Here is a 23,557-nt window from a genome sequence, read left to right as displayed (position 1 = left end):
GAGCCAGAGCTAAGAACCACTGTCCCAGATGAGCAGCTGAACTGTTTTGAGTTAGCTCTTTGTAAATGGACTTTATAAAACATAGGACTTATAAAAATAATGATCAAATTAAATCCCACATTTCAGGCAGATTTGTTACTAGCTGAGCCACAAGGGAAGCCCTTTCAAATGGACTTTATAAAGTATATGGCTTATAAAAATAATGATCAAATTAAATCAAGTAAATCTAAGGTTGTTTTTAACTGAATTCCTGAACTAATTTGAAAAACTAGTGCCTACAAATAGCAGGATCAAGCAACAGAAACAGCAATCTGGTAGTCCAAAAGGCAGGCTGCTGTTTTTAGGAAATGAGAAAAAACCAAGAAGAAAATTTTGAGGTTTGATCAAGGTCCTTCCATGAGTGTTTGTACTGGGTTGGTAACTAGCACACTTTACTCTCTAGACCATATGGTCATAAGACCAGAATTGCTTTATAAAAACAAGTAGTTTTCTTGTTTGGTGCTTTGAGGGTAAATAATACCAAAAAGAAGATTTGGGAAAAGTGCACAGGTAAATATTACTGTTGATCACACATCATAAGAAATTGTCTAAAGTTATTAAATCACTCCCACATGTGCCACTGTAACTAAGTAAAATCCTGCACATGGATGCCTAAAATGGTAGTTTAATTATCAAAAACATTTCTTTTTTTTAGTTTGATATTTATTTTTATTGAAATGTAGTTTGATTTACAATTTTATGTTAGTTTCTGGCGTGCAGCAAAGTGATTCAGTTATACATATAATATTAATATATTATATATAATATATATAACCCCTAATGGAAAAGAATCTGAAAAAGAACATATGTATATATATTTATGTATATATAATATACATTCTTTTTCAGATTCTTTTCCATTATAGGTTATTACAAGATACTGAATATAGTTCCCTGTGCTATACAGTAGGTCCTTGTTTACCTATTTTATACAAAGTGGTGTGTATCTGTTAACCCACACCTCCCAATTTACCCTCCTCTCTTTTTTCCCTTATTAACTTTGTGATTTTCTATATTGATGAGTGTGTCTGTTTTGTAAAGAAGTTCATTTGTATCATACTGTAGATTCCATGTATGTAATATCAGATGACATATAGATGATCAATAAATGGATACCCTTCGGCCCCAGTTTCCTCCTCTGTAAAACGGGAAAAGTAATACTCAACTTACAATGTTTTTTGAAGATTAAGTAAAACAATGTATCTAAAGTGCATAGCATGTTAACATAGAGTAAACTCTCAATAAATTGGTAATTATAATCATTCTTAATGCTGGCATGTGTACACAGATATCAACAGGCTTCTGATTAGAAGAACTGCTAAAATTGTTCAGCAATACAAGTTGGCTACATGTATCAAAATTTTCCCATTACACCAATAATCCTGGTTCTAAAAAACATCAGAGATATGGTCAAGGATACAAATCCATGCCTATTCAGAGCATGCCATTATATTTTAATAACTAAGGTTATAGCAGAGGGACACATCAATACTCTATATTAGAAATTTCAAAATTTGCATAAATTGGGACATTATTTTTTATGAAATATGCCCCAAATTGTGGAAAATATACTTTGGGGAAAAATTCAGATTTCATTTATAATTTTATTTGGAATTTTATTATTTTTATCTCTCCTTTGTATTATTGTATTATATATATTTTTTTAACTTGGAGGCTACAAAATTGAGCATGACTAATTTGCAAGGGTATCTAGAATGAATGAATGAATTCACTTTTTACCTTCATAAAGACAAGTCCTTTAAAAAGTACTTTTTCCCCTCACCTTTACCACTTTGCCTAAAGGGATATAGAAGAAAACAATGCTCAATTATTGCTCGACAAAAAGTTCAATTTTTTTTATTATATAATTTATTTTTTTTACTTTTTTATAGAATTTTTTCTTGCCCCTTTGGTATAGCATTTTTTAAAAATAAGAAAGGTCTTTTCATTTACTTTTCTCTGTCAGCTCAAAATGTGAAAGTGGCTCAATATTTGAATGAAGTTTAGAGCTATATTTGAGATGGCACACTTTTGCCTGTATGCTACCCACCATGTGCAAAATTCACTTGGGGGCTGGAAAACTGAGCTACCAGATAGTCCTGGGATCTCTGACTCAGAAGACACTTATAAATATTATGGGACATTCACTGGCCTTCTAGAAAAAGAAAACAACAGTGGCTTCACATAATGAATCCAGAGAGAAACATCACAAAAATAGATGAGATAGAAGTAGTTTGTGATCAAAGTGCTACAACATGGGCACCTCTAGTACCACCTTCCACACTGAGAAGCAAGAATTTACTCCTTGACTATCAGATGCTTCTGAACAACACAGAGTAGGCCAGTTCATTCTTTCTTTAAAATAAAACAGATTTTATTAATTTTTAATAGAAGATCGGCTTACTTCTACAATCCAATATTACATGGAGATGGATAAGTGGATGTTCAATTATATTCTACATTTACCTCTTTGGAATCAAGGGTTTCGTGTTCCGGAATAGCCATCATTGGATGACTCAGCTTCACAGAAAAGACGCCCAGGATGTGATCAGAGATAGAGGTAAGGAGAGATAAAAGTTTAAATTTAAGTTGGCAGTTAAATGATGATGCAAGTATATTATTGCTGATCATAGTAGATTCTACCAAGTGTAAACACTAAGATTTGATTGTTACTAAAAACAAAGGAAGATATTCTTAACATAGAAAAAAATTTTAGCAGATGGTGAATCCTTAGAACCTAAAACCGCATCCTTTTTCTCTCTGCATCCTACATACACTCTTAACAGTGCTTGGCACACAGCATAGATAGTTATTAAATGTTTATTGAATGAATGAACTGTTACCATACACTGGCAGTTATCAGAGGAAATGAAGTTAAATCTATTTTCTCACAACAACCCTCAAATTGAACAGCTCCAAAGCAAAACAGACAAATCATGTTCAGACCAGCAATGCAGATGCCTCTGCAGATAGTTAATGCCTATATGACATGTAAAACACTGCATTATTGTAAACATAAAGAATCTCAAAACACAAGGGCTTCATAAACACTGCAGTCTTACCAGATGCAACTAAGATAATGCAGTTTACAACATAGTGGCACCTTAACAGAGGGAGGTTCTTTGGTTTTTATAGGAATTTTTTTATTATTGCATGGTTTTTTTGAGCACTATACATATCCTTAAACCTATTAGGAAAGAAGAAAGTCATAGATATGCAAGCAAAAAAGACAGGCAGACAGAATGAGTGACATAGACAAGGGGAAGGCAATCATTCATAATAGATCTCTTTACCCCCTTTATTTTTTAACTGTCTCTCCTCATTCCAGCTTTAAAGTAACCACGATACTTGATTTCCCAGAAATGTCCCAGCTTCTACTATGATCCTGGTTAAATCCAGGCTATGGAAATAATTGTCTGCCCTTTACTCTCATCTTATGCTGATTTGATCAGTGAATCATCAGATCAGTAACCAGCTTCTGATGCTCCAAGGCAATTCGGAGGATCCCAGGAGTGCAGCCTTGGCCCCAGGAGGACACCACCAGTGGCTGCCAGGGAGGCCAAGGAAGTCCCATCTCCTTCGAGTTTCCTGAAGTTTCCCTCTGTTCCAGCCCATTTTCAATAATGGAGCCTGATTTTATTTAAAGCTATAGCTTTATTAAATCCCACTCTGTCTGTCCCAACTGTGAAATACCCTGGGTATCATAACATCAGGGCTCCTAGAATCCTGAGATCATTACTTTAAATGGAAACGTGATCTGGCCCCAAACCAACTAGAGATCCAAACAGCTTTCCAAAACTCAGCTGAAAGCACTTGCTTTCTCCTGTTGATCAGGGTCCCCAGAGATCCTAAACCTGGCTTAGGATCAGGTACTATGTACCCCTTCAAAATTCAAACCTAAGTCCTGGAGACAGCAAAATCTTAAGCATACCTAGGCTAAGTGGTATGGTAATTAAATGAATCATCAGAGTTTGTACAAATTATCAATCTCCATTCTCCTAAGATACAATAGGAAAAAAATCCTGAAATTTGAAAATGTTGTCCCAATTCAACTGACATTGGAAAAGCAATTAATTATCTGATATCTGATATTTTACATTTTATTTTTCAATATAGGTATTCATTCATTTAAATCCTAAAATATATTTTAATCTGGAATTTCAAAAACTATGTATGAGCTACCTTAACCAACAAAAAATAACAGCAAACGACTGATTCTAATTAACCGGTAATCCCCAAATCACTTATATTTGGCTTTGGAATGCTTTCTTCTATTTATGATCTTGGGACTCAGTAGGTTTGGTTTTTGATTATCCTTGAGGTGACTAAAAACATATAAATTGTGATACTGTTAATGGAGTAAGTCATAGTAATTTATAGTTTCCTCACATGACAAATTCATTATATGTATGTGTTTATATAGGCTACCCTGGTGGCTCAAGAGGTAAAGAATCTGCCTGCAATGCAGGAGACCCGTGTTTGATCCCTGGGTCAGGAAGATCCCTTGGAGAAGGAAATGGCAACCCACTCCAATATTCTTGCCTGGAGAATCCCATGGACAGAGGAGACTGGCTCATTTGCTTATATAGTGTTAAGAGCAATCTAGTGAGGCGAGCACTAATTTTACCCTGTTTCACAAATGAAACAAAAGCACCAAGAGGTGGGATGATGACTTCTTCAAGGTCTGGAGCTAGTAAGTGGCAGCGTCACGATTGGAGTCTGGGTGACAGTCTCTGGAGATGGCGTTTTCAAAGCAGCGGAAAGTGGTAACACGCTGCTGGGAAGACGCTTGGGAGTGGGCTGTGGGGGCAGACAGACGGAGGGAGTGGGGTGTGTGCCACACTGCAAAAGGGAAGGCCAGGTGCTAAAGGCAAGAGCGTACAGCTCAGAGATCAGAAGCAGTTCAGAGTGTCTGGGGCAATGGGTGTCTCCACATAGGAGACGCAAGACAATGAAGCTTGGATGTCAGACGAGGATTCTGGGCTTCATTCTCTAAACAGTGAGAGGTCCTTGAATCTCCAAGAGAGACAGGGGCACATGCGATCAGATTGTCATGTCAAAAGACATCGCCCTGGCTAAAGAGCAGAATACAGATGGGGGAGGAGGGGTTGGAAGACCTGCAGGTAATCAGAGAGAAAGAGAATAAAGAAGAAGGTTTACAATGAAAGCAGTACCTTAGAGAATAGAAGGAAGTCAAGTTTCCCTGGGTGACCCTAGATCCCCTCTACTCTCCAGGGTGAGTGAAGGAGCGTCAGGTCGACATGTTGAAATTTTGTTGATTAGGGAAGAAAAATCACAAAATGTTCCAGGGAAATACTGTAAGCCTCCTACATACGAGCCTCTGAGTTGCGAACTTTCAAAGCTGTTGTGCATGTGCTTGCATGTCCAGTCGTGCCAGGCATGAGTAGCACTGCAGTGTGCCTCCCTTCTCCTGCTGCCGACCCTGCAGCTCCACCATCTCCCACCTTCTCTACCCCCCAGTCAGCAGCTCTTCTAGCCTGTTCACTCGATGCCAGCCCCTGTATCACAGCTATTGTACCGTAGACTACTGTACTTTTCAAGGTATTGTATTATAAGATTAAAAATGTTTTGTGTGTTTGTTTTTACTATTATTGGGTGAAAAGTATTATAAACCTACAACAGTACAGTACTATATAGCCAATTGTGTTAGCTGGGTCCCTAGTCTAACGGTGTTGAACTTCTGAACAAACTGGACTTACAACACGCTCTCGGGACAGAACTCTTTTGCATGTAGGGGACTCACTGTCATGCTGAGGTTGGTATGTATGCTGAATACAGAGGTTTTGTAAAGCATTAAGAGCTGGAAATGTCACGTGAGGAGAACAAATATGGCAGGTACATCCTCTCATAGTCAGAATGAGAATGAGGACACTAAAACATTGAAATATATCCCATATATTAATAGACGAGTGACACGCTATCCAGAGAGTTAGTGGTTACAGGAGGATGGCAAGAGTCCTCCCAGCCTATTTACTTGGTGGTGAATGTGCTGGAGAACAAATTACTATTTTGTCTCAAAAAAAAAAAGACCCTGAAAAGTTATTAGTTTTATCATCAGACCTTTATTCAACATAGACAGATCAATGAAATAGAAAGCTCGGGTGAAATGAGACAAAACATCCTTTCATCCCAGATGGAAACTCCAGTCCCAGATATTGTATAACACTCATCAGACCTTTGCTCACTCACCACTGGGGGCTAATCAACAAGCAGTATTTGAATGAAACCTTCAGTTGAGTTTTATTACACTCTTGATCACAGCTGCCACCACAGAAATATAAAGCCTTGTGGAGTGTTTGTCACCAGTGTGGGGCTTTCTCATAAATGTCACTGCATCTCCAGGGCTAACTTCTGTGACAAAGACAGATAAAAATCCCCTCCAAGCAACTGGAGAGACTCCTACAGCGAGAAGGAAAAAGAACTATGCCAAATGTGGTGAAATCACTTTATTAAGTCTTAATCTACCTGAGGAACGGCATCCAGAGTGCTAGCTTTGATGAAACAGCTCTCACTCCAGCTCAAAGATGAAGCAGATTTTTCTCACCTGCCAGAAATGACGAACCTGAGGAAGTGTGGCAAGAAACGTTCCCATTTTTAAATTGCCGAGGGTGCTACACCTGCTTTTCAGAATTCACTCCTCAGGATTGCTTTTTAGCTGAACCACATCCTCTTGTAAACTTTCTTCACTCTATTCATCTTCAGGAAGCTATCCCCTCTACTTCTGTCTCCTCCCGAGATTTGTGAACCACTCAAGCTAGAGTGTAAACTTAAGAACATCTCTCAAAAATAGACATAACAATTACCGAAGGGGCACCTACACAGTGTTGTCATGGTGAGACTGTGAACCACGGAACGTCGTGTCCATTTGATGCTGTTCACCTTTAGGGTGACTAGACCTGCTACAGAGGCCACACAGCAGAGGAGACACAGAATGTATATTGAATAAATAAATTCGTAATGAAAGAGGGAAGGAAGGAAACAGAGGAAAGAGTGTTTTCTGATTTACAAAACTCATAGAAATTCTGCATTGGTGAAGAACTGGACTTGTTTACTACATTCCCCAAAGTCTTCTCATTGGTAAGAAACTTTGCAAACTAGGGATGCTAAAACCAGTTCCATGGCACTTGTGTGTTCTGCTTAAATCCCTCACGATTCTTCAGCTTACGTCAGACAGAGGAAGACAAATATACTGATATCTCTTATATGTGGAATCTGAAAAAAAGTGGTATAAATGAACTTATATACAAAATAGAAATAGACTCTCAGACGTAGAAAACAAACATGTGCTCCCCAAAGGGGAAAGGTGGGAGGGAGGGATAAATTGGGAGTTTGGGATAAACAGACACACACTACTGAACATAAAATAGATAAACAACAAAGACCTACTGTATAGCACAGGGAACCATATCCAATATCTTGCCTATAATAAAATAATTAATAGCCTGTAATTTAAAAGAATATATAGATATATATGCACGTGTGTGCTCAGTCACATCAGTCATGTCTGACTCTTTGTTGCCCGATGGACTGTAGCCCGCCAGGCTCCTCTGTCCTTGGGATTCCCCTGGCAAGAATACTGGAGTGGGTTGCCATGCGCGCCTCCGGGAGATCTTCCTAACCCAGGAATCGAACACACATCTTCTGTGTCTTCTGCATTACAGACAGATTCTTTACCCACTGAGACACCTGGGGAAGCCCATATACATATATGTATGATTAAATCACACTGCTGCACACCTGAAACTAATGTAACATTGCAAATTAACTATCCTTCAATTTTAAAAAAGGGGAAAAATAATTTTAAAAAAGAACTGAAGTTAGTCATCAGTCTCTGAGTCAACAGATTCTACTTGCAGGTTTGTGTCTTTTTCTCTTGAATTGCTCAAGGGGCCTGCAACACTAGGCCCTCAGGCATCCTGATCTGCACAGCACTGCTCTTGCTAGATGAAGCTAATCTCCAGGCAGCACAGTGCCCACCATTCCCACTGAGGAAGGTCAAGGACCAGAGATCACCTAGGATCATGCTTATACCTAAAAGTCTGGTTTACTTCACTCCCTTAGGGGGTCTGCCTGGCCAAACAAAACATTCGAGATTTTATTCCCTGATTCACAGTATATCCCAGCACTGAGGAAGCACTGGACAAGTCCTATAAATTTCAAATTCTGACGCAGCAGGTCTGAGGAGGAGCCTGCATGTCTAACGGGTCTCAGGTGAGGCCAACAATGCCAGAGGTTGAGGAGCCAGACCCCAGAAAAGATCTGTGTATGAACTGATGGAATCAATGTTTTTTCAAATATTTGTCTATTGACAACTGAAATTAGCTATATTCAAAGTTCTTAATCAATTAAGTTACACAGAAGTTGTGTAATTAAATACTTTTCTACCAAGGGTTTTATTGACACTTTGCTGGATGTTAGTGAATGAATAGACATTGTCCCTCCTCTTGGAGACTGCAGTGCAATGGGAGAAGCAGATATTAACTATATAATCAGGATTAAGTAGAAAAAAACACAAAATAATGTGTTTGAAGGACAAGTTCAGCTTGTTATGAGGGTTCATCACAGATAAATTGGATCTGGTCTAGAAGGAAGGAATCTCTTCCCAAGAGGCTGAAATCTACATTGTAGATTCTATGGGATAATCCTCCTAATAGGGATAAGAGGGGCAGAATTCATATGGGATGAGTAGCTAAAAAGAAATTACTGACCACTAGGCTGATGGGAAAACAGGGAGAAATATCAGAATGGATAGACCAAACGAGTGACAAAATCAGGGAACCCAGGCTAGAGAATCACTGTGCAGGCATTTTGCCTGCGTCCTCTCCACTTCAGAAGCCAAATGGAAAATACTCATTAAATAAATCAAGGCTGTTAAATAGGAATCTGTCTCATTGCCCAGAAAGACTACAAGCTGCTTGAGGACAGGGCTTATAATATGCTACCACTACCTGATTGATTGTACTGCTCAAGATTCTATGCTTGGTTGCAGGAACATGGATAGACATAGAGATGATGATACTAAGTGAAGTAAGCCAGACAGAAATTACTGCATAGAACTGTACAGAAACAAAAATATCATATTATATCGCTTATATGTGAAATCTAAAAAAAAAAAAACGATAGAAATGAATTTATATACAAAATAAAAATGGATCCACAGACATAGAAAACAAATTTATGGTTACCAAAGGGAAAAGGGGAATTAGGACTATGGGATTAGCAGATACAAACCACTATATATGAAATAGATAAACAACAAGGACTTAATGTACAGCACAGGAAACTATTCTCAATATTTTGTAATAATCTATGAGGGAAAAGAATCTGAAAATAATTTATATATATATACATATATATACACATATGGCTGAATCACTTTGTTGTACATATGAAACTAATACACTGTTGTATAAGTCAATTATACTTCCATTTTGTAAAAAAGGAAATTAGACTCTGTGCATTTTAAAAAATATGCCTGGGACAAATCTAACTTTGCCTGGGACAAATCTGAGTTTGTACTTAATGAGAGCAGTTCGTGATACAGGCTATGAGGATGCAGCTGTTCATGACAGTCAGAAATATGCTACTCCTATCCATACATCTTAAAGATGTCAGAAGTATTAGCCTGGGATTTTTTTTTAATTACTAAACTATTTCAGTAGTTTGAATATTTATTTTTAGAATTTAAAGGTATAGCATTGACTACTTCAGGCAATGCCCCAAAGTTTACACATTTGTCTATGCTACTTACTTCTGATGTAAATTGGGGAAAACCACTTTGTCTCGGGACCTCAGTTTTCTCATCTTTAAATTCTGAGTGCTAACTAAATGATTTCTAGTTCCTTCTGTCCTTGGATTATTGTGTTCATTGATAAATGCTGTCTCAGGAGAAAAAAAGAAAAGAGTTCTTCCTTTTTGGAATCTCCTGCACTGAGCCATAGCTGAGGCAGAAGTTATACCTACAGGGAGGGCAAAAATGACCTCCCTGTGGAACCTTACCTGGGATCCTTAATATCAGTTCTCAGTTGTGCCACTTGCTCTGTGTGTAAAGTTTCATAAACACTATGAAATTTCACAGCATTCTTTAGTGCTTCACTGAGTATCCTCATGTGAAAGTGAAAGTGTTAGTCGCTCACTCATGTCTGACTCTTTGCAACCCCATGGACTGTAGCCCACCAGGCTCCTCTGTCCCTGGGATTTTGCAGGCAAGAATACTGGAGTGGATTGCCATTTCCTTCTCCAGGGAATCTTCCCAACCCAGGGATCGAACCTGGGTCTCCTGCATTGCAGGTGGATTCTTAACCATCTGAGCCACCAGGCAAGCCCAAATGCTGAGCTGGAATTTGGTATGTTACTTGTTTTATAAACCTATAGGAAACTCACCATTAAGTGCTGATCATTAATATCATTATATCGGTATCTAAAAGAGCAGTAAGTCTAACACCAGTAAGAAAACAGGAATTTTCTGCTTTGATCTTTGTGATAGATCTTTGGAGATATTGCTGAAGATTCCCCAACTATGCTATTTTTTTCTTCTTGGACTTCTCTCTTTGACCCCAGGAGGCCCAGACTCAAAATGAGTTAGAATCCCCTTCTCCTCCAAAGACCACCTTCGAAAGGGCAGCAGGTGGTATTTTCTCCATCTATGCATTCAGCCTATTTTGAAGATAAACACCACATCTCCGTGTTTACTCACATTTTTCATCTAAAATTGCTTCTTTCTCAACTGAAAAACTACTCCCCAGAGGGTATTAACCACCACATTTGCTTTCTTCACTGCACAGCTCCCGGGTTGGAATAGAAATGAAGCAAAATTTACCTTCTAACAATATTTTAGGACTCAAATTCTGGAACCTGAAATTGGAATTGACAAGGAAGCATATTTGCTGTTTTTTCATTTCCTCTATCCTTTAAGGGGCACAATTAGTTGCTTAGTTCTACAGGCAAAGCACCCTTTTCCATTGTTCTCAGTATCTCACACTCACTCTAGTACAATCATAAACCAAATGTCTCCTTCACAACAGATGATGTTAGTGGAATTTTTCTCCCCCGTTCTCTCTCTTCTATAGACTAGAAGGGGTATTAGCCATTTTATTCCAATGTGACACACAATTCCTGCCCTGCCTTAGCTCCACCCCAGCTATTCCTAAATTGTAACTAGCTATTCCCAAGTTGCAAGGGATTTATCCCAGAACCCAGGAGTGTGCCAACAGATGTCAACTGGCATATCATAAAAATTTGGAAGTGGTTTTGAAGAGGAAGAACAGGCATGACTGTGATGAGGTCAATCCATGCCCCCGTCCACTCCAGAGGCCCTGACCTGACCCCTCTCTGCTCTCTCCTAACATGACGCTCCCAGCCTCCTCCTTGAGGGAGCTGATGTGTGAATGGCTGGGAGGCAGATGAGCTAAGGACAGTAAGTCTACAGGTCAAGCAAAAAGCTGCCTCCCGCATGGTACCTGCCAGCCCCACCTCCCTGAGCTTGGATTCTGGTTCTCCATCTCCACATCTCCCTGTTCATTCTTTCAACTCACCTTTCAGGAATGATGTCAGCACCTCCTAACACTCATCACATCTGCTATAGGCCTTTGAGCTTTCAGTACCCCCGTGCTCCCTGCCCCACACCAAGCCCTCCCCAACTCTGTCATCCGGCCAGGCCCTGCAACTTGGTCTCAGTTGGCAGTCATTCCTGATTCCCACAGCCTTGCATCCTTGAGCCTTGTTGTAATCTAAGCTCTCCCCTATAGAGATTCTGTCTTCTTTTCCGATGTTCCTGCTAGAACCACAACTTCATTCTTTGATAGTTCTTTATCTAAATATCAAATCATAAAATAGGTGGAGTATTTACTAGTTGCTAAGAACCCCATGGAAAAATCTATGTTTAGTTATGTTTTCAGGTTTCAGCTATTTCAAAGCATGAATGCGATCTTTTGAAAGTCAGGGTAAAAATACTACCAACTTTGTCCAAGATTTTTATCACCTAGCATTTGAGACAGTGTTAAAATGTCATATAAATACAAAAGCATAAAATATATTCTCAGCCATACAAGGCCTCAAAATATTTGCCAAATAAAGACCTACCTTGAAACTTTCTTGCATCCAGGACTCAAGTAATAAACACAGAAGGAAGCAGCAAGAAATATAGAAAGGTAAAACACCCTGAATAAGTATATCATTGCCATTAAAAAGCCACAAAAGAACTATGGAAGAAAGAGAAAAATGATAACCACCACGTGCCAGAAATAGAGATCTAGAATTAAATGGTATCCACATGATGAAAGACAATGAAAGGAGCCACGTGAACAAATAAAACATGGATACTGACAGGGGTGTATAAAAGTGAAGGTGAGTTTCAAGCCAAGGACATCATAACGACAAAGTAGGATGGATAAATTCTAAACTAATAAATTAAATTCATGTCTTTTGGATGGAAAACTGAGAAGAAGAGACACAAAATTATAGTGATGAAATATGTAAAATACTATGACAGAATTAATGTCATGTAATAAGATAATCTCAGACACAAAGAGAAGTCTCTCATGTTGAAATAAAAAATCAGGAGGGAGAATAGCTGCTTAATAAGAGACACACACAAAGAAGACATATAAAAGTTGGAAAGAAAGGAGGAAAAGATCTACTGTCCAAGATCAGCCAAAATAAAACTAGAAGAACAGCTTATTATCTTTGAAATGGAATTTAAGAAAAAAACGTTTGTAAGGGACAAAAAAAATATATACTGATTTAAAAAACAAACACTGAACAAGAAAACAGAACTGTCAGAAACACGCGTTCCTAATCCTATAGTCCCAAAGTCTTAAAATGTCCCAATGGTTGACTTGTAATACTTTGGGAGTGAACTTACACACAGCTTGGATATCTCAAAAGTTAAGAAAGTGTTTCGGTGTCCAGTGGGAGCTAAATAAATACTTTGAAATAACCTGATGAAAAGTCTAATCCACTGAGATATCTTTCTTCCACAAAAGAGATTTCTATCTGAATCACATTTCTATTTGACCATGTAAGGGCAAATGAGCATCATTATTTGATAACTGTTAATCAAGTGTCTAGTTGTACTTCAATCAGTCATACGTGGGTAAACTTCAACAAATTTAGCAATCAGAAACAAGTTTATGGTCAAATTTTAGTAAAAGAATGGTCACGTTAAGCAACAGGAAGCAATACAGGAAAATTTTTCCCTGAAGTTTCAACATGAGACTACTTGATTGTATAAATGCCATATTTCATATACGGCTTTTGTTACAGGGAGTAAATAAGAGGATAATAAAGCAAATTAAAGGATGAGACCAACAATTAGGTTGAACAATGTGAAACTGGTAAAGCTAACGTTCTTCTAAGTCAAGGATTGTTGAATAATACAATTTCATAGGGATCAATCTCATATATAAGATAGCTGTTTATCTAACCTTTTAATGCTGCTCTTTTTCTTAAATGTCTTTTAAGAAATACATATTTAACTCTCTTTTAGACACATATACATGTATTGAATGTATATATATATATACATATATATATATACACACACACACAAAATACATATATTTTAAAGACTCAATATGAAGATAAATGCCTCCATCAGGAATTTCATTTACTTCAGAGCCCACAGCTGCCTCCTTCCACAGACCATTGCCCTCTGCTGAGAAGAGAGTCCAAATACTGAGTTCCTTGACCCTCTACCCACACCGAGGTCCACAGCCAGTGATGACAGATGAGGGGTATCAAAGGGCAGCTCCTTTGCCTCAAGGGTGGATGACCTTGCCATTTATGGTCCATAGCACTCTCCCTGTGAACTAGGCTATGGCTAGACTGTCTGAGATCATTCTTTGTCTTCTCCCTGCCCTTCCCAATCATGATATACACTCTCCCTTACAGGATGTTTTTCTGGAGAACCACATCCTCAGCAGATCACAAATTTCAAACCCCTATCTCAGGCTCCACTACTAAGAAAACTGGTCTAAGACAGCAAGCAATGGGGATGGGGCAGGTGGCAGCTGATTGCTGTGAAACACAGAGGGCCCATTTTTCCTTAGTGCCTCCATCTGAACAAGGTGCAAATGAATGCCTATAACATAGAAGCATGGTTCATCAATTCTAAGGGGCCAGTATGTTATTTCACAAGAGTTGTGAAATTAATCTTTCTCCAAATATACTTTTCTTTGCTAAAAATTCCATCCAACCTGCCTTCTACTGCACATCTCTTTTGAATCAGCAAATTATTTTCATGGTGATTTTATTAAAAGTGTTATAATAAAAACCTTCAGCTAGGTATCAGCACATGAGTTGAGAGAGCGAGAGATATAAACGGATTATTCCTCATTTCCTGAAAGAAATGTACAAGTCAATTTCTTATGACTATATTAAGTACATTTTTAAGTGATAACTGACAATGAGATAACCACACACTTCTGGTTTTAAATGCCAGCCTGTCGTTAGGCTTCTATAGTGTTGAGTTGTTCTTTCTGCCCTCTAGTGGAGAATCTAGCAAAATACTATGATTAATATTTCTTTTTCAGAACCACCAACTACTCATTGGCATTCTTTGTTTTAATGTTAAAAGTCCAATTAATTTGCTTTTAGCCATTTTAAACAGGATATTCTTTATGAACATATATGCGAATTAATCCATTTGAAAGACAATTTGGCACAGGCCAACAGGGCTCAGGTTTTAGTTTCCTGAAAAATCTCAAAACATTAAAAACCAATTTTGAGTTTATAGAGCTTTTCCACCTATTCCACCCACCTCAAAGCTTTTCTCTTCTACAGAATCTTAATAGTTATCCAATTCCCATTAACTCCAAAAGTTGTCAGAGAAATTTTAGAATTGAGCAACACGGTTTATCTTCCTAATGATAGAAAATAAATTACCTTTGTTTATTCAGACAGAAGGATTTCTAATTATGTAGAAAGAACACAACCAGACGTTATTAATGGGGAGGATAAAAAGAGGTTTTGCTTCCAAAAGTCAAGGTGACTTTTTCCAGTAGCTGTGGCTACCTCAGTGAATTTTTGCCAGTTTTAGGAAAACAGCAGCTCTCTTAGCCTATAACTTTGTAACTGTGGCTGCCTAAGAAGGTTGGAGCCTGGGATAAAATATGAAAAGTGTACATGGTTCATGATGAACCCAGCCTCTAGCAATCATTCACACCAACCCACGGGTGTGTCACACAGCCATCTTTAGTCTTCAGTTTCCTCATCCAGAAACTGAAGGAAGTCAGGTGGTCTTGGTGGTTACTTAGTTCCTGTCCTGACATCTACATCCTGCCATCTAACTAAAAGAAAGCCTGTGATTCCAGAGCAGAGGCATCCAAGAACATGGTAATGAGGCTTCTTTGACAGATTATTTTGTGTGTCTGTGTGTGTCTGTTGTGGGGGAGGGGCTGGAAATTTCTTAAAAAAAACCACCAGTCAAGTACCAGCTGTTAAGCTAATTCTGTAGAATCCTGTACACATCATTTACACTTTCTGAGCGTTGGTTTTTCATATGTAAAATAAAGGGGATAAAATCTACTTTATGATTGTTTTGAAATTTAAATAAAATACTGTTTATAAGGGAAGCAGCCTATAGTCTATGTTTTGTAAATATCAGTTCCTTTCACACAGAATCTTGGAGACACCTCGTCTCACAAGTTCAGATGAGCCCCCACACAGGAGGCAGAGCTGGCTGGCAGTATTACCTCTTACTAACTTCAAACCATACTTCTGATTCCACCGGTTTCCTCAACACTCTGGCCTGCTTTCATTTTCTCGAGCTTTCCCTATTTCTTTTCTTTCCCATCTGAAAACCATCCCCACACTGCTCCCTCTGCTTGGATGTCCAGATTGGACCCAATTTTCTTTATAAACCTTAGATGAAAAATCATTTCCTCACTAAATATTCCCCGATTCATCAGATGGGATCAGGATCACTGTTCTATGCACTCATAACTACTTGTCATCTGTGTAGCAGTTGTCACAATGATCATTTATGATGATTTTTTTTGCTTGTTTAATTTCTGTGTTTCCCCAAATAGAAAAGAGGTGCCTGACAAAGGCCCTTGCTTTCCAATGCATGAGCAGCACAGACACAGTGCTTTGCAAATAAGAGCTACTCAATATATCTTTATGAAATGAATATAGCACACTTTGTCAACTGCCAGACTCCAGGGTTCTCAGACGTTGTGTTATAATTTAAAAAGTTTCAAGGTCTATGCTCTTTGTTATTCTTGGAGAATTAGGCTAGAAGCTGGACAAGGATTTTGTAACCTTGAACCCAATCACATAACTTAGGGTTCATTTTCTTCTTCTAAAGCTATGCCCAATTGTAAACTACTTATCTCAAAGGAATGCTGTTTTATTCTTGAAATGTATTCATAAAAGATTTTTTACATCTTTAGATCTAAATATTTAGAGCTTACATTAGAAAAGCAAGTTTTTATTTCAAAGCCCCCTCAGTCTTTGAATCAGTTGGTAAAAGATAGAATTACTTTAATTTTTCCCTTCTCCAGCTGAGCCATAATCTGCTTTAATTTCTGTTGATTGATTTCTGTTAAAATATCAAAAGAAACCTCAGGAAAAAAAATCTCATTTCAGTGGAGCTACTAAAATATTTAATGCATGTTGGAAATATGCCTTTAATATTAATATTTTAAATTATTGAATTTCTATAGATTCACAGGGTCAGTTCTCTGAGTAGCTATGCAATGATTATGCCAGTTAAGATATTCTCAATCCCATAGTAAAAATATAAATTTTACTAATGAATTAAATTTGAAAATTAAGATATAGGAGATAAAACTGGGGAAAAAGAAACAAATGAGAAAAGTCAACATTTATAGGGTGAAATATCCAAGAGGAAAGAAGGGATAGTTGTTTTCTGGGAAGAAGGCTAAACCCTATGCCCCTGACTCATCCTGTATGTAAAAATTTCTTTCCTTCCTTTGTCTTCCTACCTCATTCAAACTCCTGTGCCAACCCCCTAATAATCCATAATATAAGAACAAAAGCCAATAGAATCTAATGGCACCAAAGAGTTGACAATTACAACTGGCTTTTCCTCCCCGCTCCTGTTTCTAATACTGTGTACTTCTGATTCATAATCCATCTTCTAGGTAAATTCTTCACTATTCTATTAATAATAGACATCTCACCCTTGGCTTCTTGTAAGTGGAGTGATCCTTTACATAAAGAAGACAAATAATGGATGAAATTGAGCTGAAAACACCTCCATTTTGCTCACTGAAGTCTCACTTTTTCATCAAGTGAAAAATTAAAATGAGACAGAATACATATGTGAATAGATTTTGAAGGATAAAAGTACTGAATAGATCGTAATAAAAGGAAAAAGTCAATTTTAGATGAGAGTAATGTCTTACTAGCTACACTGATGGATTGTTTCTTTACTCCAGCACCAGAATTCTACAAATAGGCAGCATGCTGAAAACATACAAAACTGTGTACTTAAGGTGAAATGTGAAAGCTGCATGTATCAGTTGATCATGGTAACAATTCTAAGCTAGAGATTCTATTTTTATTGCTATTTTATAGGTAAGAAACTAAAGCACACGTTTGAATTACTTTTCCAAATATAAGCATAAAGCAATTCATTTATTCAACAAAATTATCAGCAACTGATGTCTTTATTATAGACTCTGAAGACAAACCTTAAGCTGGTTTTCACTGTAAGTACACCCACTGATCCAGAGCAGGCAATGGCAACCCACTCCAGTGTTCTTGCCTGGAGAATCCCAGGGATGGGGGAGCCTGGTGGGCTGCCGTCTATGGGGTTGCACAGAGTCGGATACAACTGACGCGACTTAGCAGCAGCAGGAGCATACCCACTGATCAAGTTAAGGCACTTCTGCTAATGAGAAGGCTCAGTAAAAATAACTGAAATCAAATCATTTAAAAAATATTTATTATTGATTAAAATGGTTTGTTACATTAATATACCTGTAAAATATTGACTTTCAAAAAAACTTTTAAAAATGAAATATTTTTTTAAAATGGAAAACACATCAGTATGCTTTAAAAATGAAAAAGATGAATGTTTATCCCACAGAGAGGTTAATGCTTTCTTGTCTCTGCAGGAAACCTTTAAGTCTAGCAATGGTGTCAGCAGCCCAGGGGTCTGAAGCAGGGGTGAGAGCAGGAGTGGTCATGACCTTGGGGAGACAGGAGTGAGCAGTGAGGTCTTAAAGTTCCCTGCCCCAGAGCTGAACGTGGGAAGCCTGGGTGATAACCAGGAATCCTAAACCACTACTCCACCAAGGAATAATGGCTGGAATAGAGCCACTCTGGCTCTTGTTCCTCTTGAAAATAAGACTTTTCAAGGATACAGAGCTGTAAAAACAGGCACAAAACTCATGATGAGAGGCACAGCTCAGTCATCTCTGCATGGGAGGACATGGAGAGAAGCAGTTTATTTATTTAAGACAGAGGCGAGGCAGAAACACACACCCAGAGAAGAGTGCGGGCGTCCTCCTGAATGAGCAGGGGAAAGAAGATACTTACATCACCATTTACCTGTCACTTACATCAGGCAGTTCGTCCTGGCCCTTGTCTTCCCCTAGCCGATCATCCTGCTCCATTTCCCACATCTGACCTGGTCCAGGGCCCTCTCGGACAAGGACGTGCATCCTTTAGCCAAGATGGGTCACTGGGAGATTCACAGTGCCTATTATGGAAAAGTGGCCCCTCTTTTTTTTTTGACCCCCAAGGAACTTTTCCGCACATGTGCAGTCAGGGAAGTCTCCTTGACCCTAAGAATGACAGATGTGGTCATCTTATCTCTTTACTCCAGCAGAGCTCAGCTCCTGCCATGAACTTTTTCCTTGAAGTATCCAGGGAAAACAAATCTTCAATGTACTCAGTTTGACAAATTCTAGCTGCTCAGCCATGGAGCCAATCTACCTCCCACCTCAGTCATGGCTGGGAAGAGTATTCTGGACAGGAAGAAAAGAGGTAGAAGATGAATAACTAACTCTCTTCTGCTCCGAAGGGACAGCTACAGTGGAAGGAAGGATATGCCAGAGATAAACACTGGAATATTCAAACTGAAAGTGCTGGAACCAGCCCTTGCATAGAAAATACAAAACAGAATTTAATGGCCGAGGAACCTATGGGAGGGCATGTATGTAAACAAATCAGCTACACTTAGTCCTCCATGGACAAAACCAGGCCAGAAATAACATGGAAAGTGGTCACAAACAAGGCTCAAAAATTTTTACAAAACTGAAGGTGAAATAAAATGGCTGGACAGTCACACACACACAGCCCCCTAAATAATCTAATTTTTTTTAATGACAGAAGATATCCTCAGAATGCCTGTGAATTTTCCCCTGGGGCTTCAAAGCTGTCTTTCTGTCTATAAAAATCGTATTCTTCCTTGTAAAATCTCTCCAGCTTTCCCTGTAAATAGAGCCTTCCAGAGTAGGAAATCCCAGCCTTCCTCCTGCCAGCAGATGAGAAAAGCCATCTGATGGTGACGGCTTAGTTCTGTCTCCTCCCAGCCCTAATCATCGCTGGCATGCATTTGCTTGTTGCTGGTGTAAACTGGCAGAGCAGAGACTCTGGGGAAACAAGGATAAGAAAGAACATCCTGTCGACACAGCCTATGGTTGTGCTAAATGAAAGGTCAAAAACATAGTTGGGATAAGAAAAGAGGAAAAAGCGCACAAGGCCAAGAACTTCAGCTGGAATATGAAAGTGGGCCACAAGAGTTGGAATTCTGGGTTGACTTAAAAAGACAGGGCTACCTCAGAGCTTGTGAGAGTGGAAGACAGAACAAATGAGGCAGAGGCTGGAAAATAGATGTTTGGGAGAGCAATAAGCTTTCCACAGATGCACATTAGAGGTATGTAGGTTTTCTCACCTGAGGGTCAAGAAAGTAGCTGAGACCCCAGGGCAGTGAGTCAGTGGGGCCAGAGAAGAGTCTTTCTAAATGAACTGAATTCTCAAAAATAGAGGGTGGGGAGCATTAGACCCAAATATAAAAGATGTGCTGTGAGTGGGTCATTTTTAGCTTTGCAGATAAACATTTTTAAATGCATTGCAAGATGGAGGAAAAGATGGCCAAATGACTCTAGATGAGAGACAATTTTAAAACTGACTTGGAGGTCACAACAGAATTTTAGAGAGTAGGCAACTTCACAAAGACGGACTCTTGCAGAGTTCCTACGGCAAAGGAGGCACGAACAGAAGAGGAGAGGAGAATATGTGGCGGCTGTAAGCTGACGGTTCTCAGACCTGCTCCTAGCATTTAACAGGGTTTCCCAATGCATGCTATAGAGGTTCAGAAGTACTGACCTAGAGCCAAGGAGGTCCTGCTATGCAGCTGAAGAAAGAAGGATGCAGTAATGCATTATAGGATTGATGGTCATGGACCGACTGGACTGTGGACACCCTGTGGATTCCAGCATCCACATTCAGTGCGGATGATCAGAGGTCTCCCGCCTCCACATACCATTCCATTCAAGGCCCTCCGTAAGCTCACTGGAAACTGGAGGTAGCCCTCAAAAATGATAGATCCTTAATTGATGTAAATTGTACTGAATGTGCCCATCAACCTCTAAATTGACTCAGATTTAGCTTCTGCTTAAAATAGAAATAATCTGAAATTTATACCCAAACATCTTGTGCTCCTAGTGAATAAGTTGGGTCACTTTAGTATTTGTTCACCATTAGCACATATCTGTTGCTCTACCTATAATGTGAAAAATATCATATTAAGCATGTCATGTCCTAGATGGACACTAAAACAATCACAACAAATAAATACATGATAACCTTTAATATGCACGAGATACCTTGGCACAGGCAAAGGTTATAAAAACTGAAAGAAAAATACTACTTTGAGTGCTAATGCAGGGGGAAACTTCACAGAGGAGGAGGGATCATTTGATTAGGTCATGAAATTTAAAAATGATTTTCATAAGTAAGGTGAAAAGCAGGAAGGTATTTTTATATGGGGAGAATGAGTGAGCAAGTTGAATAGCAAGAAATTCCCAAGGCACACCTGGAGGAAAATAGCAGATTAGCTTAAGCAAAGTGGAATACTAATAAAGAGTAGTAAGAGATAGAAACAGGACGACATAAGAAGAATCCGTGCAACTTGGTGAATGACTAGCTATGATGACAAAGCAGAAAAAGCATAATAGGTGAATTAAGCTTCAAGTCTGGGGGCTGAGCATCATGGTATTAATGACAGAAGTAGGGAAGCCAGAACAGAACTGGTTTGAGGTGACATGAGATGATGAGTTTGAGGTGACAACATGACATCCTAGGGGAAATCACAAGTAAGCAGCTGAAGGTATAAATCTGGATCTCCAAGGAAAAACAGAATTGGAAATGTGGATTTGAGGATTATCAGTACAGCTAAGATCATCCCAGAAGCCTGTGAGTGGGTGAGTGGCAAGTGAGACAATTAGAGACAAGACACAGAGGAAGAAGAAGCGTCCACCAAGAAAATAAAGAAGGAACAGTAAGGGAGTTGAAATGTACATACGACCCCAACAGCAGAGTGAGGTCGGAGATCTAAGAGTGAATAATCAACAGTGTTGATTGCGACAAGGGATAAAAGAGAAGACTTAGTTAAATTCAGCTGAGTTTGTTGACAAGCAGTTTACCCTTGAGAGAAATCTCAGTAGAATGATAAAGGTGAAAGACAAAATGATTTCAAGAATGAATTAAAGAGTGAGTTTATAGAGGGAGATGAAAATAATGACTACTAACTGAGAGAAAGAAAGTCTTGAAATCACTAGGTTTGCAACACTGTGAAAGAAAACGATGGAAAAGTATTCATTTTAGTTTGTGTTTCAAAGTTTCTGCACTCAAAGAAGAGTCCATTGGAAAAAGAACAAATGGAAATGTAAGAAAGTAATGGGAGAGCCTTCACTTTCACTTTTCACTTTCATGCATTGGAGAAGGAAATGGCAACCCACTCCAGTGTTCTTGCCTGGAAAATCCCAGGGATGGGGGAGCCTGGTGGGCTGCCGTCTATGGGGTCGCACAGAGTCGGACACGACTGAAGCGAGTTAGCAGCAATGGGACTGACAATTCAGGAAGAGCTGAGTCATTGGAAAAGACCTTGATGCTGGGAAAAATTGAAGGCAAAAGAAGAAGAGGGCAGCAGAGGATGAGACAGTTGGATAGGATCACTGACTCAATGGGCATGATTCTGAGCAAACTCTAGGGGATGGGGAAGGACAGGGAAGCCTGGCATGCTGCGGTCCACAGATCACAAAGAGTCAGACATGACTTAGCAACTGAACAACAGTTAGTAATAAGATCTAACTCTTACATGATCCTCATGTCCCAGCACTATTCTAAATACTTTACACATACTAGCCCATCTCATCATATTCTAACATTATTATCCTCACTTTATAGATGAATAAACGGAGACATTTGGAGGCTATATAATGTACCCAATATCACCACCAGGAAAGAATGGTATCAAGAAATGAACTCTGATGGACTGATTGAAGACATTGCATGCTTATCCACTGGGCTATGTTAGTTACAAGGGTTAAAGAAGGAAGTAAGAGTAATGACTCCCTTCATGAGGCAGAGGAAAAAGAGGATATACTGGTATAACCAAGATAAAAGGGAAAGTGCCTGAACATCATCATATGTGATAGGATGTCATATAACGTTCATCATATGAACTTATGAAAGCAGGAGAAGAGATCAGGGATTAGTGTAAAGATTTAGGGTGAGAGAGGAGCACACACTACAGATGCGACAGAAGAATAAAACCTGTCAAACATCTTTCTGTAGCTATGGTTGATAAAGCAGCCCCAAAGATAGCTATGTGAGGTCAAGTTCAGTGTGGATCTCTGGGGGAGGGGTGGGAAGGTTTGAGTTTGGAGATAAACCTAGCAGGTAAGGCTGAAAGTGAAGCCTAGGAAAGATGTTAGGATATTGAAGAGAAGTTAATTTAAATGACTATGTTTTACAATTCCAGACAAGTTATTTCATTTAGTACACTGTTGGCCATTACAATACAAGTTTAGTAAACACAAAGGTCAAATTGAATAATCCATATACATTTTAATAAGAGCAATTAAAATATCAGACTAAGCAACTGAACATTCCATCAAGAAATGCTAACATTATTATTATTTCAGACGTGGATGTTTCTTTATTCAATATCAATAAATCTCAGACATTGAAAGACAAAATCTATTGTGAAGTTTTTATAAAATGAAAATAGTTATCCAGCCTCAAATGGCTGTGATATATTCTTCTTCACAGGCAGACCAAGAAAAGGCTAAAACATGGATGAAATACTGACTTTATCTTTGCCGCATGTCTCCAGGAAACACTACCAAAATGTCAAAGGAAGACCTATTTGGAGCAATTGATATTTATAAAATACAATTATAATCCTATGATGCTCATCAATGACATTATAAGAAAATGCTATGTTATCAAAATATTAACTCTAATAGCTAAATGACCTTCATAGATGTTGGCTAGTATTAAAATAGGGAGAATTTAA

General features: G+C 38.7%; 1 protein-coding gene across 6 annotated transcripts in view; it reads right to left on the bottom strand.

Moving 5' to 3' along the window:
• The window catches only part of LOC120869874 (muscular LMNA interacting protein), a 305,414-nt gene that overhangs the window by 9,981 nt on the left and 271,876 nt on the right, over window positions 1–23,557 (bottom strand). For 2 of the 6 annotated variants that reach the window (XM_040249174.1, XM_040249178.1), the window contains 2 exons: window positions 2,506–2,559; window positions 1,780–1,836 (listed from right to left, as the gene is read on the bottom strand). The exons of 2 other annotated variants lie outside the window; for them this stretch is intronic. In XM_040249174.1, the coding sequence (XP_040105108.1) occupies window positions 1,825–1,836; window positions 2,506–2,559 (66 nt within the window). In that variant the 3' untranslated portion in view covers window positions 1,780–1,824. The remainder of the gene's footprint in view (window positions 1–1,779; window positions 1,837–2,505; window positions 2,560–23,557) is intronic. 2 more of the 6 variants (XM_040249175.1, XM_040249176.1) reach the window with 2 other exon arrangements.

Source organism: Oryx dammah, unplaced genomic scaffold (assembly GCF_014754425.2).
Source record: "Oryx dammah isolate SB20612 unplaced genomic scaffold, SCBI_Odam_1.1 HiC_scaffold_11, whole genome shotgun sequence".
Lineage (NCBI taxonomy): Eukaryota > Metazoa > Chordata > Mammalia > Artiodactyla > Bovidae > Oryx > Oryx dammah.
Note: the sequence above shows the minus strand (reverse complement) of the source record. Positions and strands in the feature narration are given on the sequence as shown.